At 43.6% G+C, this 18,819-nt stretch overlaps 1 protein-coding gene across 1 annotated transcript in view; it reads right to left on the reverse strand.

Annotated features, from left to right (window-relative positions):
- Positions 1-5,642: 5,642 nt before the first annotated feature.
- Positions 5,643-18,819, reverse strand: part of INPP5D (inositol polyphosphate-5-phosphatase, 145kDa) — a gene marked incomplete at its 3' end in the record, with an annotated part of 53,588 nt that continues 40,411 nt past the window's right edge. The window contains exons 13-27 of the mRNA XM_009584945.1: positions 18,101-18,218; positions 17,504-17,600; positions 16,013-16,151; positions 15,220-15,328; positions 14,975-15,063; positions 14,655-14,736; positions 13,377-13,466; positions 13,100-13,213; positions 11,925-12,007; positions 10,786-10,873; positions 9,885-10,034; positions 9,025-9,118; positions 8,684-8,791; positions 7,776-8,048; positions 5,643-6,219 (exon numbers count right to left, since the gene is read on the reverse strand). Of these exons, the coding sequence (XP_009583240.1) occupies positions 5,643-6,219; positions 7,776-8,048; positions 8,684-8,791; positions 9,025-9,118; positions 9,885-10,034; positions 10,786-10,873; positions 11,925-12,007; positions 13,100-13,213; positions 13,377-13,466; positions 14,655-14,736; positions 14,975-15,063; positions 15,220-15,328; positions 16,013-16,151; positions 17,504-17,600; positions 18,101-18,218 (2,211 nt within the window). The remainder of the gene's footprint in view (positions 6,220-7,775; positions 8,049-8,683; positions 8,792-9,024; positions 9,119-9,884; positions 10,035-10,785; positions 10,874-11,924; positions 12,008-13,099; positions 13,214-13,376; positions 13,467-14,654; positions 14,737-14,974; positions 15,064-15,219; positions 15,329-16,012; positions 16,152-17,503; positions 17,601-18,100; positions 18,219-18,819) is intronic.

Consider the following 18,819-nt stretch of genomic DNA (forward strand, 5'->3'; position numbering starts at 1 on the left):
TACAGTTTTGATTACAGTTCTCTGAACGCTACAGAAGAATGCCAGTTATTTTTGATCTAAAAGGATACGTTGAAGCTTTTCCACGTGTTTGTAGCAACGGAGTCTTTTCAGGCAAAACTTTTATTCATCTCTAGAAACTGAAATTAAATAAAGCAGAATTGTGACAAAAATAAACCATGGCTGCAGTAAAGACTGGATTCATACACATGACATTGTGAACCAGCGGATAGTTCTGCAGAGCTGAATTAATCTCAGCATGTCTAAGGTACCTTTTGTTTAGCTGACTTGGGAGCTAGTACAAAGATGATCTGTAAATAAAACTAATAAAACAGGATAATGGTAATGAACTGAGAACAGAAGTTCAGGGAAATTTGGTGATGCACAATGAGATAAAGCATTATCTCATTATGCATAAGAAAAAATATAGCAAGTTACAGTAGCTTAAAAGAAATCTCTCTCTTCTGTCAACCTGAGATTCAACTGTGATAGAATTTCTGAGAGACTTCAGAATTTTTAACACAAATGCAATCCTAAAATACTTCTTATTAAGAACCACGTCTGAAACAACACCATGTGCACACTGTGGAATTAGAAAGGAGATCTTTTTCATATTCATGTGAATAATAACCTGATGTTTGCTTATATATATATAGAAAGAACATCTTGTACCTCTACAGCTAACATCTTTTCTACACTAGGGAAATTTGGCATGTTGAAATGACTATTTGGATTCCATAGCACTTGCATAATGAGCCCCCTCCATAGGGGCTTGCAGGAATGCACGGGTGACTGCAACACCTCTTAGATGGCAGATGTGAGCAGCTATGTGAGACAGTTCCAGCTGTACTCGGCTCTTGCTTCAGCTGTGCACAGAAAATAGGGAAAGTCATCGACTCCTTCATTAAATACTTCAGCCTCAACGAAACAAGCACCACGCAGATGCAGCTGACATATGTTATGGCACCAAACTGTCGATTGTTACTACAGATCAAGAGAAGCCTTCACCATCACCTAAACTTTCCTAATGCACAGTCCACCTGCTGCATCTCTGATTTATGTTATCATCAAGGGATATAACAAATGAGGGTAGGGATGGAGTCTCTTTAGCAAATGTCCTAGAGGGGAAAGTGTGGATCTCTCAGGCAGAGATCAGGGAAATAAAAAAGAAGTATTTGGATACTGTGCATTTCCAACCAATCCGTTGGCATCTGGGGCCACTGGTTAGGAGATCTCTGGGAATTGCCCTGAGTCACCTTGGTCAGTTAGCTAGTCCTGACACCCACAGTTTAATCATACACAAATATCTGAGCCTTCAAAATGTTATAAAAATTAGGAGCTTTGTCTAGGAGGGTATCAATTCATTTTTGGACAATACATCCCTTCAATCACATGGACTAATTTAATTGAACTATCACAAGTACAACAGAAAAATGTGGTAAAAATTTTAGAAAAACTTTCATTTTAAAAACAAATGGGAGGATAGTGACTAAATGATTAGTTTTAAGCTGTATAGAAAGAGAGTGCTTGGCCCCAGCAGACTAGAGGCCTAAGCAACATCACTTAGAATCATAGAATCATAGAATCATTAAGGTTGGAAAAGACCTCTAAGATCATCAAGTCCAACCGTTAACCCAACACCACCATGCCCACTAAACCATGTCCCTAAGCGCCTCATCTACACGTCTTTTAAATACTTCCAGGGATGGGGACTCCACCACTTCCCTGGGCAGCCTGTTCCAAGGCCTGACCACTCTTTCAGTGAAGAAGTTTTTCCTAATGTCCAGTCTAAACCTCCCCTGGTGCAACTTGAGGCCATTTCCTTCTAACAACACAAAAATTATCTCCTTGCTATTTTGGAGTGACTAACTCATCTTCATTTGTTTTTTTCCTTCTATTTTCCCTCCTCCTTGAGCCATTTTCTGTAAGACCCTACCTTTACCAGGAAGGAAATATGTAGCCCAGTATTAGCTTTAACAGTGCCCTGTGATAGTTTTACAGTTGAGAGGACAAGTAAGCGTGCATTACATGCATCAGGTGCAGGCAGGAAACAGGGTTTTAAAAAGTTACTGTGTTCTACAACATTATATCCTGTAGCTGGGAGCTTAAAGCATTTTTGACAGCTGGGTCTCCATGGAAATAAGTACACTAAGACTGCAGCTATTTTAAGAACTTGAAGGACGCGGGAAGGTTACAGGTAGGTACTACATCTGGGGGAAATCAGTAAATTTTTGGGTAATTCATACGCTTCACTTCATGTCCTCTACCCGTACCTGTACCAACTTAATTGGACCACAACAGAGATTGCAGAAAAACATGCCTGGTTTTGCAAGAGAGTCATAGGCCCAGGGACGTAAGAGAAAGAAGCAGCTTGTGTTCAGTCCCGGTTTCATCTAAATCAGGACACGGGCAGTAAAACCAGTAGATATCATCTTAAAGGCTTTATCACAGGAAGTAAAAACGAAACAAAACAAACATAAGCACAAGACTTATTTGTTAAATTCAGTTTTCTAATATTCACATCTGGCAAGCTCCCACAGTTGGCGTTACCAGCTCAACCATCTCAAGGTACAGCTAGTCTTACCATAAAGACAAGTATTGTGCAGCATCCCACTACTTTTTTGCATCAGCCCATCTCTACCACTCTACGTCTAAACTGCTTACCTGAGAACTCTCTCTTCTGCAGAGGCCTCAGAAAGCTCTTTACAGAGCCTTCTTTTGAACATTTTCCACTTGCAAGAAATGTGGTGGCATTTGCCATCATTCCTGTCATAGAGAATAACTCAGACTCTCTTTGGAGCCACAAATGGGTAAGTAATGCATTTTTGGCGTGGGAATAGTAAGGCATCTTTTTCTGCTGTAAACTTGGCAGAGAGCTTCTCTTCTCCCTCAGCAATAAGCCTTTCTAAAGGACAGGCCAACTCAAGTACCTGGATGTTATATTATGCCTTAGTAAGTCCAGTGTTCTCAAACTCTGTTCATCTGCAAATCTGTGCCAAATTTAAGACATATTCCCAATTGGGAGAATATTTTTGCAAGAAGATACCCTTGCTTTATATGAAGCGCTTATCTTGCAAACTTTGGGGAATATACTTTCTTTTCTACAGCTTAGGAAGTCAGTGGATAAACACAGAAAATCTGAGTCTGTCTCATTGTTGAGAAGTTAAAAACTTTTTGTAGAAATCCTGTCACATTTCCATCTCTGAACATACCAGAACACGCCACAGAATTAGTAGGAACTGATCTAACTCTCCATATTGGACAGAAAGCTCACCTGCTCCGGGAAGGTTTTACTGTGTGGCCATACGAGTTCTTCTGCAATCTGGAATAGAAAAGTGAAATGCTCCCCAGGGCCAGGGAAATACCACAGCTATTGAATTATGGGGATTACACAGAGAGAATTCTGTTGAATAAAGCAAGAGGAATGTAAGCTCATGGTCTTGCTGACTTGTAGGTTAGAGAGCCAGGTGTTTCAGTAATGATGCCTTGAGACTCCAACCTGCACAGCAGAAAAACCTCTCTCTTTAAAAGATTTCTACTTTACAGATTGTCCTCTTCCACCCATTCTTACAAGCCTATGCTTGGCCTCTTCTGCTCCAGTAAAATTACTGTACATTTTCTATACTCATACAATTAGTAACTGTACCTGCTAACAGGTGTTAGAATTTTTAAACCAGCTGTATCCACGAAGGGTCTGTGCACACACACAAATGTGTCCTTGGTCGCAATATCGCAGCGGCATTGTTGCATCTTCCCTGCACTCTTCGGTGCCTCTGGTGTTTCTTCGGGGCAGGGACTACTGTCACTGAGCAAGCTGGTGTAACACCCAACTAAAGCTAAATCATGTGGCAGGCTGTTCTGAATTTTCAGTAACGAATGATTAGAAAGGTGACTATTTTATTATTTTTAAGTAATCAACATGGAAACAATAGAAACGATCAAGTCACAAACAGGCATAGCCTAATTGTAACCATGGCATTAATAGTTAACATGAATATAACAGAAATTACAAGTATGTTAACATTATTCATTCTCAGTCAATGAACAAAAGTGTAAAGTCAGCATTAATCTATTAAGAATGCTACAAAACCAGCCAGCCAGTGTCCTTCAAAAGCAGAGCGCTTGCTGTAAGACAGGCTGGGATTACTGCTGTCCTTCCCTTCAGGCAGCTATACTCCTAGGCTGCCTATGGACCCTGCCTATTCTCCCATTTCTGCATGTAGTTGTGATATTTCCCGTTGTTTGTTAGGGATACAAAAGCACTATCTGCTAGAAAAAAAAGAGCTACAGTGCCAAGGGCCAGCTCTCACACTCTGCATGAATAATGCATGTACGCAGCCTGGGAGCTCACACTAGAGGCAAAGCTGGCTCCGTTGACAGTGTATGACGTTCATCAGCATCTGCTATTCAAACACTTTTCCCACCCTCCCCTAACTCCTTGCTCCATGGATAGGACATGCTTTTGGAGCTGTACCGCTTTCAAAATGCTTTCTTTTACATATCACTCTTTAATAAGAATTCTGTAACACAAAAACTTTGCTTTTGTAGAAAGGGGGGTCTTTAAATACACCCTTTCCATGCCCTAGTCCTTATACCGTACCTTCGTCTTTTTCAAAACATTTACTAATGCACGTACTTAGCCACCTGCCTCTTAATGGAAGTACCAAAGTGACACTACAAAAGGCTAACTTGCATTTGGTATTGTGGTCCTGGCTCATCTTGGTCTGAGCCACATAGGATAAACTTTTCAGCTAGAACACTTTCATAATCATAGAGAGGGAGACACCTTCAAAATGAAAACTCCAGTCTTTTTAGAACCAGACCAGAGGACATCAGTGTGAACAAAGCAGTAATCTCCATCTTTCTTCCCATCAGGATTCCTCCTAGGGTGCCATCTGCCATGTCATTTTCACTGTAGAGACAAGAGAAGACATCAGTTTGTCTATTGTCAGTTCTAAAAGTTTTGATGGAGAAGGAAAAAAAAAAAATCCTACAGCTTGCTCAAGTGGCCTCTCTTTTTCTCCCAAACCCATTTACTAAGACCTTCCCTACTCCTTCTCATTCAGCTCATGAAGTTCTGGGGAAAAAAAAAAACAACAAAACACAGCAAAAAACACCACTAGCCCAGAAAAGTAGATGTGTGATTATTTCTGTAGAGGGTTCGTAATGTTTTTGGACACCACTGTTCTAAGTTGGTAAGTGTTTCCCATAGATAACTACTTTTAATTATCTTTTTATTAATTACAACAAAGCAAATCTATTAGCCAATACTGTAGATTTGTGCTGCCAGGCCAAGTTTGGACATTCTCAGAAACAATGCAGTATGCACCAAACAAGCAGTAACAAAGTAGCTGTCTATTTACATTCCTCTTCTGGCCATTAAGCTTAAAATAGTTGAAACTTTCTGCAAAACTAAGGCCATGGTTTCACAACATGACATTTTCTGCAGCAATATTGCTTTAAGATACTCCCTTGCATCCTCTGCTCTGCAAGCCCTGTAGGTTTGTGGGACAGTGCTCTGAGCTTGGTTAGGAAATACAGAGCGAGGGCAGAGTGATTAAGCCAGTACTGCTTTATTAGTATTCTGCTGTGACACCACAGCCTAATAAAACTTCCACCCTGCCTTATTCCCACAAGTAACATACCGGTGTAGTTGTCCTGCCGACTGGTCCCTCTTCTGTCCGATGCTTCCCGGAGTGAGGCAGCTCTGAACTGTCCCGATAGTCTCGGCCCTTGGAGTTCTGCATGTCCAGCACTGCCCGGCTCTTCGAGGGAAGGGGCGGCTTGTTGAGCTGTCCCTGCATGCTGGGACTGACTTCAGACCTCGATGGCTTGACTAGTTTTTTGAGTGGTGCTGAGTTTTCTAATGATGTAGTCATCTTTGGTTTGCCTTGAGTCTTTTCACCTGTATTCTTTTCTTCAGATTGGCTGGAGCAGGTATAGGACCGAAATCGCTGTGTGGGGACCAGGAAAGGTGGAGATGGTTGTTTGCCAGAGGTCTTGCTGCTCTCAGGCTCCTGTGACTTTGTGAGATGAAAGCTCTGCTCAGGCAGTGGCGCCTGCTCTTTTCGCAAGGCCTTGGGGTAGTCCTGCTCTTTCTTTGATGCCACCTTGCCCTTAGAGCCCATAGAGCCATACAGTGGGTTCTCAAACATCTCTGGCTTTTGCTGTCCCTCCTCCTGAAGCAAAGATTCTGCTGTGGTTTTCCCCGGTTCAGGTGGCCTACAGTCATCAAAGCAGTGGGAAAAGGAGACTTGTAAAGAGCAGGCAAGAGACACTGACTGATTTAAAGAGAAAATGAATAGGAAATGAGCATGATAAAATTAAACTGACTGTGCAAAGAGGTAACAGGATAACTGTTAAACTCAGGGCGAGAGAACAGAATTGTGTATTGTTTTTACTTTGTTTAATCATTATTAACATGACAGCTGAGAGCAGATATGCATGGTACTGTACAAACTCCCTGCTGGACTATAGTCTTGTCAGAGTGATACCTGGCTTCTCTTTAAACAGAGATAAGCTACTGACCCAAACTGTGCCAAGTGCTTTGATGGCTCTGCGACATGCACAAATCTGAATTTAAATATTAATAAGAATCCTCATTTCTGGCAGAAATGGCTGTCTGGACAGTTAACATAAGAGCTTACATCACACTGTAGCATTTTACAACTAGGTCAATCTCCTTTTGCTACCAATGCCACATGGTATTCCTAGGGAAGGGATAAAACTCCTTAATGCACCCAAATGCACAATATATAAGTAATAGCTATATACCATAGGGTGAGACAATCATTGCGTGTTCACAGCTGAGCCCTTAGAATTGAGGCTCAGAATGGAATAATAGCACAGCTGTACAATGGGACAAGGGAGGTTTCGTGGATTTTGTATGACTCGACCTGACTCGGCAGGGCTTTCATCTGGAGAACCGCCGCGACACTTAAAAGATCAGCCACAATATCACTGAACAGAGTGGCACATGTTCTTTGGGTGTCTTCAAATGAGTTGTGTTCCTTGCTTCAAGTTATTTTCTGGAAGTCAGTACATGCAGGAGCAAAGAGCTGAGAGCACGATGAAGCGTTGTTAGGTACATAACAGATCGAGGCAGTGCTTGCAGCCCTGACTTCTGCAAGTTCTGGTTTATAGAGTAACACGTACATTTACCAGTGAACTCTAGCCCAGACTCAGAAAGCAGCTGCCATTATGAAACAGAGGCCTGGAAGGAGGACAATGATTGCCTACATGCACTAGGGTGGAGTAGCCTCATCACTTTACTAAGTTGGGTAGGGACGGGATATTTTCAATTGCTGGATGGAAATTCTGCATCAAGACTTGTGATAGATGCAGCACATGGATGTTAACTTCTATAGCAAGCTGGACATTTGTATAGTAGTGTAAGTAGAAATTCAGTTAAAGTACTTCATTATGACATGTGAAGGAGCTCTCCTTCCCAACCAGCGGAAAGATCTATGCCACACTCTTCCCTTTTCTTCTTTGTTACTACAGTCAACTCTGTAGCCTTCTCCTTCTCTTGGTAGGGAATTAAACATATATATATTTTTGACTTTCCTTTCACAAAAGTCTGAGGAACTACTACACTAGTTTTCTTTGAGTATGTGATGTCTGCACTTGTGACCTTCACTTATCTTTTTCTAATTCTAGAGATAAAAGACTGAAAGAATATGCTGCACCTTGAACCCTCCGTACAGATAATGAAATAGTGACTGTGCAGAATGACAGGAGAGAGGGGACTAGCCCCAGTGCAAAACTCAAAGACTCACAAGAACTCTTGACTCCGACTACAAATGCTTCTGTTTACTGTAGGCTGGAGGGATGTTTTTGGAGATAGAGGCGACAAGGAGGGCGATGTGGAGGACGACTGACTCTGTCCCATTATGGAGGTAGTCTCTTTGGGCTGCTGCTCGTAGCTCCAGAGAGAAGGTGGCTGGTCTGGTGAAGGTATCTGCTTAAGCTGGCTGGCGGCAGAGGGTTGCTGAGAGAAAGCAGCCATCCCCAGGTAGTTGGGGTTGCTGATGTCTGTGGGAGTGGAGCTGCTGAAGAGAAGAAATATTGTTAGGAAGATACATGCACAGATACTTTGGGGGTTTTTTGCCTCCCTGCCAGCTACAAAGGAGTTAGTGCCCACTGACTGCTTAGATTCAATACCACCCACTTTTTTTTTTTTGTCACTGTTGCTTCAGAATCAGAGAATAAGTGGGAGTCCCATTAGCACCTCACTCCCCTGGGTCACTGGGGAGGAAGCAGCTGGGTCAAGGCCACCTCCCCCAGCCGCAAATAGTTCCTCCGGCTGTGGCAGAGGCTTCCATTTCCAGGCTGCAGAGACCACTCAGCTTCTGCAGCCACATATTGGGGCTTTTACAGGTTTCTGGGCCCAGCAGTTCAGCTGGCAGCTGCAGCAGGACAGCTCCAAGCAAAAGGCAAATCACAGCACTGGGCAGCATTGCGCAGCATAGGAATACGCTGCTGGAACAACAGGAGAGACATTTGGCCTTTTGAGGTGTACCCATATAGGCTAGCAGGGAGAAGGCAGGAAGCTGCCTGCAAAGAAATGTACCTGTGAAACTGGAGTGAAAGGACAGCCTTACCCAGAAGCGTCCTATGACTCTTGGAAAGGAAGAGAGGCATAGCTTCCCACCCCAATCTGGCAGAGGTAAAGCAGCAAGATTACCGTAACATATCCTCCTTTCCCGGGTTGTCTGGAGAAGAGGAAGCACTCCCCCAATAGCGAGCAATGGCTGCTGCCTCTCTGGCCATCAGATGAGTAGATTTTGACTTTCTGTTGGAAGTAAAAGGCCCCTTTTTAAGTGGGCTGCAAGGACCCAGTCTGATTAATGCATTCTCAGCTTTTGAAGCTTTGGGCGCAGCAGCATTGACCAGTCCTGACCAGAGAGCCACAAAGGCAGTTCCCAGTGCTCACCATGCCTGTTAATACTGCTCCCACAGCAAGCCCAGCTTTGCTTTATTGAGCCAACTAGTTTTCTGTAACTGACTGACTTGCTTGCCCTTTACCTGTTAGTCTGATCCCAGTCTTTGCTAGGCTCTGAGTTGCTGATGTTCTTTGGTTTCTGCCCAGAGATTTCATCACGTTCAATCTTGACAAAATCTGAAGGAAAGAAAAGGCATAAAAGAGTGTTTTGGCAGCTTCAGAGTCTGCATCCCTAAGTATTCTGTGTTACTGCTTGTATTAAGGCATCTCTCTCTGTCTATCAGAATGACAGTGAGACAGTTTTAAACAGTTGTTGCTATTATGTTTTCAACTGCCCACTAATACATGTCATGTTTTGTTGACATAGGAAAAAGTGTGTATCTTGAAACACAGTCATGATCCCCCAAACAGTCATATACAGGTCATTTTACCATTGATAATAATAGTAAATGTTGTGAGGCTGTTTTTGTACTCTGAAAGAGAACAATAGGTAGCAAGGTGAAAAGAAGCAAAGTTTGTGATCTTTTAGCTGAAGAACTGCTCGTTGAGAGCCTCACATGCTCTCTGCAGATGTTCCCCAGGGTGACTGGAGCAGGGAGAGCTTCAGCACCTTGTCATATAGCCACTGCAAGTGGAAATAAGATATCACTACTCAATAAAATCAGTATCAGTGACAGACAGGGGGCTCCCTCAGTCTGCCGAATTTACTTGAATGATGAAAAAGAAAAACCCAAATGGAATTGCTATGTCTTTCTGAAAGAGTACTGGTATGCTCCTGAGAACTAACAATACTCACATCTCCTTGCAGTAGCATCAAAAGCTCTTGCCTCTTTGGGGCTAAAAGCACTGCAAGGATAATTTTCAATTCCCTGACAGTTATCAGAAATCTTTTGAGATGGATATTCTCTAGAGCGAGCATTGCAGAGATGATCTCGTTCCTTACCATATAGTTTCTCTCTCTGTTTTCCTTGTGATGTTTGTAACTTGATTTCACCTTGGAAGACCCCTGTTTTCTCACCATGATGTGTCAGCACAGTATGGATAGGAACTAAGGATTCTGTTGCTTCTATTCGCAGGGCAATGCAGCCTTCCCCTAGAGGATGACAAGGACACAATGAGCCTGGGACTGAGAAAAAAAAAAGCATTGAAATCTCTTTCTCATGTCAGTCATTCAGTCATCTACTATCACCATGCCGACAGGGCTGAGGTTACTGGAGAGAATCTGCTTTGGATCACAGTAAGGCGTGTAATATCTCTTGAGAAATCAGGGGCATTCATTTAACTTCTTCACGTATGTGTGAAGGATTTGGGCATTGCAGACACCTGCAGGTGACTACAGGATTCTGAGCTTCCATTACTGGTAAGGAAAACATGAGCCTGTGACTGCCATTTCAGTTAATGGGATTTCGGCAAAGAGCCTTCTGTGGAAAAGGACTGCAGTCTCTGGCTGGTTAGAATTTGAAAGCAAGCAGCACTGACAATGACTTTTCTGTAGCCAGGAGAAATGCATCAAGTAAGTGCAAGTGAAACAGGATTTGTATGTTCTGAATAACTGACACCTGATTTAATTCCTGTAAAGTACTTTCTGTTTAAGCCACTGCTGTTTTAGGGCTGGTAAAGCTCACACAGATTGATGCTTCTAGTTCATGTTCCTCTAATCATCATTACCTCACAAAATATTGCCCACAGTGTATTTTTGTACGTATTGAGTTCTAAATCGGAAGTCAGAGCATCATAGATGTTCAGTCTATAAGAGTTACTTCTGTTCTCTCCCACTCTTTCAGTGGTTTGGAAAAATCTAAGTAGATTTTGACTCATCCAGAACTTTAGAGCTAAGCACTTACCATAAGATTCATCACTGTCTGATGACTTAACGCTGATCAGGATGTGTTGATCCAGTAGGTATTCTGGGTCTGAAATAATTGGAGTCAGCTGCAAAGACAAGTTAATGTGGGTCAATATAAGAGGTGGTCTACATGGACACCGTCCTCCCTGTGCCTCAGGGAGGCAATGAGCAAAACTCAGCTGGACAGACCCATGAGGGTATCATGTCACCCCCAGGATCACCTCTTCGATGATGTTTGGAGATCTGTGGTAGAAGGCTACATGCTTTTAGAGTCCCCCCCACTCTCGCTCCCAGCAGACAGAATGCTACAAATCAAACACTCACATTGGGCTGAGCTGCAGTTTCTTCCTACAGTGCGGACTGAAAATTGCTCTAGGAGGAAGCGAGCTGGACTCTGATTACAGTCTGTTCCCAAAAATCTGTTTGGCTGTTGTTACAATCACTTATTGTAGAGTCTTTCCCAAATCTCTCAGTGTAAGGCATTCTTCCCAAAATCAGCAGTTCTTCTTTTGGGCTATTCATAAGGATACTGACATGCATATTTGCTCCAAATCCAAGAGCTCTGATAGTTCTTCCAGCTCCCACCATGCCAGGAAATGGAGAACAGCTCCGATCTCAAGGATAGGACCTGTCTTTGACACTGACACACAGAACACTACTTCTGGCCATTGATGATCTTTTTAACACAGGTAAAAAATACTTAAGTCAACTTTTCTCAAAATTACCAAGAAAAAAATCTTTGTCTCACAGGGCAAAGAAACTCCAGCACAGCTGTTTTATCTTCCATCTAAAACTAAAAAAAAAAAAAAAAAAAAGGGCCTATTTAAAAGACTTATCAGCATAGTTTATGTTCACTGAAAAGGTGAGAAAAAAGTCACACTCCTGAGCGACATAATCAGGCCAGCAAAATTCCTGATATAGATGAAAGCATACTGGCAAGAAAGTCCTTTCCTGCTTATAACATACTCTATTTAGCTTAAGCCCATCCTGCATTCTTACAGTCCCTTTGAGTGTAAACAAGACCACAACCATGTTCCTGAAAGTAATGTTTATATAAGCAAAAGACGTAATGTTGCTTATGGGATGCAAGTGGAAGGCTTCTCTTCATATGGATATGGAAACATAGTCTCAGTTTACCTTTGGAAGGGCATCAGCGAACTTTACCACAAGCTCCCCTTCATTCCCATCCTCATTTTCTCCTTCCTGGCTCTTGACAAAACCTGCAAAGTGATGAGAAAGGAGTTCACCAAAAGAGAGACAGCAAGAACTTGGCTAGAATCCTTTTCAGAGGCTAGATCTCCAAAAGTCCTACAATTATTTTCCCACTTGCACACAAGTTTTAGAAGTATTAAGAAGCTTAAAGTCTGAGCTTTGCGTGAATGTTTACACAGTAAACTTATAAGTGATTTTACTGGAGCATTGTTAATGTCTATTTTACAGTTAAACTTGGCACTGAAAAGCTCAGTGCATACATGGACTGGAAGATAAGAACATGACAGCTCTTCCTACGCCACTCAAGATAGCACACTTTTGAAATTCTAATTTAAGATTCGTAATACACTGTTTCCATAGAAATTTATGCAAATTTTGATACAGCCAAAAAATAATCTTTTATGGAACTGTCTTTGACACAGCGCTCTGACATGCGATAATGTGATGAAGCATACACCAAAGGCATGCTGTTCCACTTACAGGAGCAGTCCTGTGATGGGGAATCGCTTAAAAAAACCACAGCAAGGGCATGTAGGCTCGCATTGCATAAACAGCTGAGACTCAGCCCAGGGACAGGGAGTAAAATCTGCAGCACTGGTGGGTACACAGTCCCATTTACAGAATCAAATCACTATCTTTCCTTTCACTTTAAGTTGATCCTCTGACTTATTCTTTTCAAAGCAGGGTAATTAAATTATTTTTATTAGCATAATGCAGATGCTTTATTTTGAAAGCACCTGATAATTTGTAGCAGGCACGATTAGAAATTTAATCAATCGTTTCCTAAGTAGAGATTTAGGGTGATAAGCAAGAAAGTTTCTCTTCGAGAAAGAGATAATCAGATTGCCAAACAAGATGGAAGAAATGGTGGAAGGCTACATGTCTAAGCATGGATTACAGCTGAATGGCTGTGGGTTTTGGATTGTATTGCTGACAGTATAGGATGACTTGTAAACTACAACAAAGCTCTAGGACATCCCTTTTTTGCACTGGAACAAGTGATCTACACAGCTGTTTATTTAGATCAAAGCAAGAGGAAGGGGAACTAATCCAAACAGCAGGAACTGTGACAGAAAGAATAAAGATGGGCAAAACCATACTTTCTAAGCAGCTAGAGTGAAACTCGATGTAGAACTTGGTCTGGGACTTGGTCTTCAGAGTAGCGTAGCAGTGCAGGAACTCTATCTCCCCTTGGGAATCCGTGTACTTGGAGTCTAGGAAAGAGGAGGGGAAGATAATGGCATTTTCAGTAGGAGATAAAGAGAGGGCATTTTTGAGTGGACTCTTTAAGAATCAGGTTTTTCTTGCAACGTATACAAAGCACTGCATTTTATATCCAAAGGTGAAGACAGCACACTTGCACCTAGCCTGACTAACCATTCTTTGAAACAAACTGTGAGGTGACTCCCACTTCAAAGGTGGCAAAGACAGGACTGTGGTCACTTGTCATGATGTCAGTGGTGCAGCCTGCCAACGAGAAAGGGAGGATAGTTACTGCCCTGCTCCAGTGAGATCACTGTGATAGAAATATTATTTGGTAATTTTCCAGAAAACGTAACTGTCGCTGGGTAACTGTCTCTAGTCAAAGGTGTTTCTCCATAATCTCGTTAGTATATAGGAATGTAAGTCTTTTGTGAAAATACATAAAGATTTGGTTAACAGACACAACTTTACCATATCATTTTGCAAGCGACTGTCAGTGTTAGATTCCCCCAGTACAAAAAGCATTTGCAGGATTCCTGGTTGCCTCTGCAACATGCACAGCTAATTAAAGCTCTGATAAGGCAGGAAATCACACAAGAATACACTGGTGCTACTTCAGTGCTGCAGAGCAACTCATAGGCCAAGATTAACAGTGAGGGAGGGAGGTCTTGACTTGACCTAAGCACACACCATGTTCCGGCAAGCCCCGTCCATTGAACGGAACAGTGTATAAAGGCAGATGCCAGACTTCCTAGAGGTGCTTGTTTGACCACACGTCTCATCATCATAGGCTGTGATCAGACCAGTCCACCTTATCCCCCCAAGAGACTTCTACAGCCCTCTTCTCAATCCCATACATAGGAAACCATCAACATTATACTCAGATGCTTGGTCCTATATAGTTCACGGAATTTCATTAACTAGTATCTGAGTCTTTTTTTAAACTGGTCTTATGGGTTTCCTCTCTTCCCTGCACTGCACTTTTGTGAGGCTTCTCAGCAAGAAAGGGAACTGGCTCTTGGTACCGCACAGGCCTTCTAGAATATGTTTTGATAGAAGAGAAATGTTTGCAGCTCCAGCCTCTCAGACTGGACTGTGTACACAGGGTCTGCCCTGCTGGCACCATCAAGTAAGGAGCTCCTGGTGGTAAGTGCACCAGAAAAGTGGTTGTTGTTGCCAAGAAGTAACTGGTGTAAAGTGATCCTACAGCGTGGCCTGAAGCTGGACAGCTGCAGCTGTCTGAGTGGTATTCTGCATATAAAAGAATAACAGAATTAATTCCCAACCTTGTAAAGTTACAGGCAGAGAGATTTGGCTCCACTCTGCCTGGTTTAACATCAGGTCCCTCTATGCTGAGTGCCTGGCAGTGCAGGGGGATCCTACAGACTCTGCGCTGAATCATTTCCGTTTCAGACCGATTGCTTTGCTATCTACAATCTGTTATCTACCCACCATAGGACTGACACACAACGTGCACCATGGGGTATGATTTCCAGAGCACTCGATCACACCAGGATGGCAAATTGTACTTCATCTGCAAACCAAAGGAGATATGATGTCAAGAAGAAGGGAAAGGACCAGTTCACAAAAGAACAGGAAATTCACTTGCCCAAGCACCATATATTTGTGTCAAATCTTTTTGTTTGTATTGACTCCTTTCAAAACACTACAAGGGCAGAAAATGGAGAGATTGGTTTAAGTCACTTTCTTCTGTAGGAGTTACTTTCTCTGCTCTGCTATATACTTCCGAAGGGAAATCAGTTTTCACCTACCCCTGTAGCCTTTTGCTTGGTGTAAGCATACTTCTCCCGGGTACCTCTTTCAAAGCGGTAGGTTGGAGCAAAAGTAATTTCTTCTTCCTCTAAAACAGAGGGATAGCTCTGTTACAGTTTGGCCCATTGAGAACCCTCATCTGGGCAAGACAGCCACTGCTCTGTACACCCTGCCCCACATCAAGTCTGGCAGAGAAAGTTGCTGGAAATGGGAGAGGAACCTGCCAACAAACTCAGAATCTTACCGAACTGCAGAAACACTTTTTGGTCCTTTCTCTCTATGAGAAGCTGGTCGAAAGCCAGCAGCTCCGGATACTGCTGCTGCCTGATCTTCTGGATAATATTCTCTGCTTCCTGCCAACAGGGAAACAGCAGAGCTGCAGATGATGCAAAACCTTCTTATAAATACTCCCTTCACTCGTGAGCCGGCAAGTGCTTCTGAACTGTTTCAGAGAGCTGTACCCCCTGTCACTTCCCCACCTTTCCCTTCACTGAAGGGCCCCAGTCTTTGCTGTGTGGCTGAACATTTGTCTATCAGAACAGGCCATGAAAGTGCCCATACATCCCCTGCACAAGCACACACGCACGCACACACACACACAACCACATGCACAATCAACACCAGGCTTGCTGTTGTCTCCCGCCTACTGAAACCTATCCAGTGTTTATGACGGCTTGCCTGTTTTTGAAGGCCTGTTCTGAGCCATTAAAAGCTAACCAAATGGAGCAGAAAGGCAATCTCTGGATCAAGCTGTTCAGGGACAGATGCTTGCTCACAGTGGGAAGGAGAGTTGGGAGGTTTGGGGAATCGATGCTCCCTGGAGCAGCAAAGCGTGCCAGACCGTGCCCTGGGCCCATTAATCCTCGGAGAGGGCAAGGGGATTTTTCCTTGCTCTCCCTCAACTGGTGTCACACTTGTGCCCTTGGGAATCCCTTCTGCCTCCCCTCTTTCTGCCATCTTGCCCTAGATTAGAAAAAGATAGCGCTTCTATAGCAACAGTATTTTGTCTCTCCAGGGATTCACGCAGAGTCCCTAACCGTTGGGGGCTGTTCCACGCGGTAGTTCAAGTCTCCCAGCCAGAAAAGATGAGTAAAGCGATGAGTGATGTTAAATGGACTCAGTTTCTTATCTCCCAGTGTCAGGAAGCGCAGGATGTTCATGTAGTTCTGGTTACGTCTGTCAAGACAAGAAACGTCTGCCTAACATACTAAATAGCCATGCAATTTCTAAATGCCTGGGCTGGCAGACACTGCCGCTTTACCAGGCAGGAACCGACCTGCCTCAACATCTAGAGAAGAGCAGATCAGAAGCAGAGAACTTGCCACCCCTGCCTCGCACTGCACCTCAGGAGAAGGCCCAGATAATGTGCTCAGTGTCTCCCGGTGAGCCAACCTACTTCATGCAACCGGTAAGGCAGCACAGCTCTCGTGCTGCAGCTTGGGTTGTGTGTGGCCCGGGGAGCAGGAGGACAGCCTGCTGTGAGGAAGGGGCAGCCGCATTTATAGCAGCTCCGGGCTGCTCTACCTTGAGCATCAGGCTATTTCCACCTGAATTGGAAGGCTGGAAAGCTGTCCTAAAGCCACTTTTGTTGCCTCCTGGGGCTGTGCTTTTCTGAGCTGCATGTCCTAGAAACCCAGCATTAGATTGTTGCCTTCGGATTTCAGCAGCAAACACATAACTAGATTTTGGCAGCTATTCCAGGCCCTGTGGAACCCTTCCATAGAAGTTAATTCCATCAGTGGCAAAGACCCTGTGCAGAAATCCCACACCATCTGTTTTCTGGGTCCTGGACCGGGAAAGATGGCAAAGCCAACCTCTTCATTTGAAGTCCTCTTTGCTTTCAAAACCACTCCTTCCAACTGCTCCACCTCCTCCCAGCGTGGGCACAGATCTCCCACCAATGTCGGGATCTTTGCCTTCCAGTCCTGTGCTGCACAGAACCTGCCTAGACCATGGCAACTCATTTCACAGCTGGGTATAGAGAATTAGCCACTGCAGGGATATTTCTGTGCTACACGCCTCCCTCTTGGTATTCCTGACAGCAGGCTCTGCCTAGCAGGATCTTTCTCAGCTGTGCCCCAGGGCGCACGTCAGCTCCTGTGCTCACAGTACTGCCTATAGTGGGGAGGCAGACAGCCCCCTTCAGCACATTATTCTGGGATGCGAAAAGCCTTCCCACATCTCTCCAAAACACTGTAGATCAGGGAACTGTTTTCCTCATGTACTGGGCTTGCATGACAAGTCACACAAGTCTTGTGCAAGACCTTTACACTTGGCTCTGAAATAATTTTGCTGTCCATTTCACCTGCACCTATGTGGTATGGCCATATAGCAGAAGTCCCACATTTAAATGGTGACACAGTGGGCAGGGTCTTTAGCACAGGTTTCCCTCCCAGGAGACATTTAACAAATTTTTATGGTCAGGAAAACATGCTTGTGACTGTCTGGTGGGCCCTCCTTCCAAGCATGGCCCAGAGAATTTCACCCTGGGTCAACATCCATTTTTGAGAGGGGAGGATATATCTTACCTGTGTTTCTTTTCACTTCCTGAAGTCAAATGGCTGTTAACAAACCCAAAGGAGGTTCCATTAAACATGAATGACACCCCCACAGCTCCTTTATTACCTGGAAAAGATAAGCCAAAAACGTCAAGAAATCAGTCCACCTCCAGGCTGAGTCTAGCAAAGATAATAAAGCACCTAGCACATCTTAAGTGAAGTCGAGTATGGGGAAGAGAAATAAGTTGACTTAATCAGCACAGAAAGAATTAGTACATACAGCACAGATCGTGGTAACAAATTTTCTAAGGATGCTAAAAAAATAGTTGAAGGGAAAGAAGTGCAATTTCCTTGTGAAACCCAAGAAAGAGCAATCCAATAGCTAGTCAAAGGTGTTTGCTGGGAATATATATATATATATATGCGCGTTAAGTACACACACAAACAGATTTCCTCTCTTACAGGGTAAGATATAATCAGTGCTAGTGGGATATAACTTTAGTAACACTAGTGCCACATAAATGTAGTCAGAGTCTTGTGGAGAAAGAGCTGTTCCATTTCAAGGACAGTGTTGGCACAGACTGAACAGATCTCAGTCCTTTGGACAAGACTGGGTCTGTTCCTCACCCAGTGTGTTTGCGATGCCTGTCTTCACGTTGTCTGTGCAGATGTGGCTGATCCGGTTCTCATGTTCTGGCTTGGCCAGTACAACAATCCTGATGTTCCAGAGGGTATGGATTGCTATCTGCAGGGATGGGAAGGTTAGAGGTTATATTTCTGCACATACCTGTGAGCTGCGCTGTAGCTGCAGCCTTCCTGACTCCTTCTGTAGTACACTTCTCCTACATAAATTTTCTTCCTGTGCTCAGGATCTGCTTTCAGTCATTTTAATCAAAGGTGGGAGGAAGGACCTAGCTATTTTCTAGTTAATCATTGGATTGCCTTGCTTGCACAAAATACAGTTTATGAGAGTCATAAGTCCTGCTCTCCTGTGGCCTTCCAGATACGCTTAGATTTGTTTCTTGACATCACTGAAACTTAGGAACGTCCAAAACTGGTCTTAATAAGGTTCAGTTTCTTTTATGATTGTGCCTGTGTGCTGTTACATCCTATTTTGAAAGTGCAATAGCCTAGGGTGAGATCTAGGCTACAGCTGGCTCAGAAAGTTTTAGTCTCCTTCTTTATGAAGGTCAAAATATCACCAGCACTTGACTCAGGTGCTCAGCATCTGTCCCTTGCTCCCAGGCTGGCAGGCAGAGGAGATTCATGGCAGGGTCCCTGCTTTGGCAGCGGAGGGGTCACTGTCCATAGCAATATGCCCATCCAGCCAGCTCCAGGGGAGGATC

Source organism: Fulmarus glacialis, unplaced genomic scaffold (genome assembly GCF_000690835.1).
Source record: "Fulmarus glacialis isolate BGI_N327 unplaced genomic scaffold, ASM69083v1 scaffold6279, whole genome shotgun sequence".
NCBI classification, from domain to species: Eukaryota; Metazoa; Chordata; class Aves; order Procellariiformes; family Procellariidae; genus Fulmarus; species Fulmarus glacialis.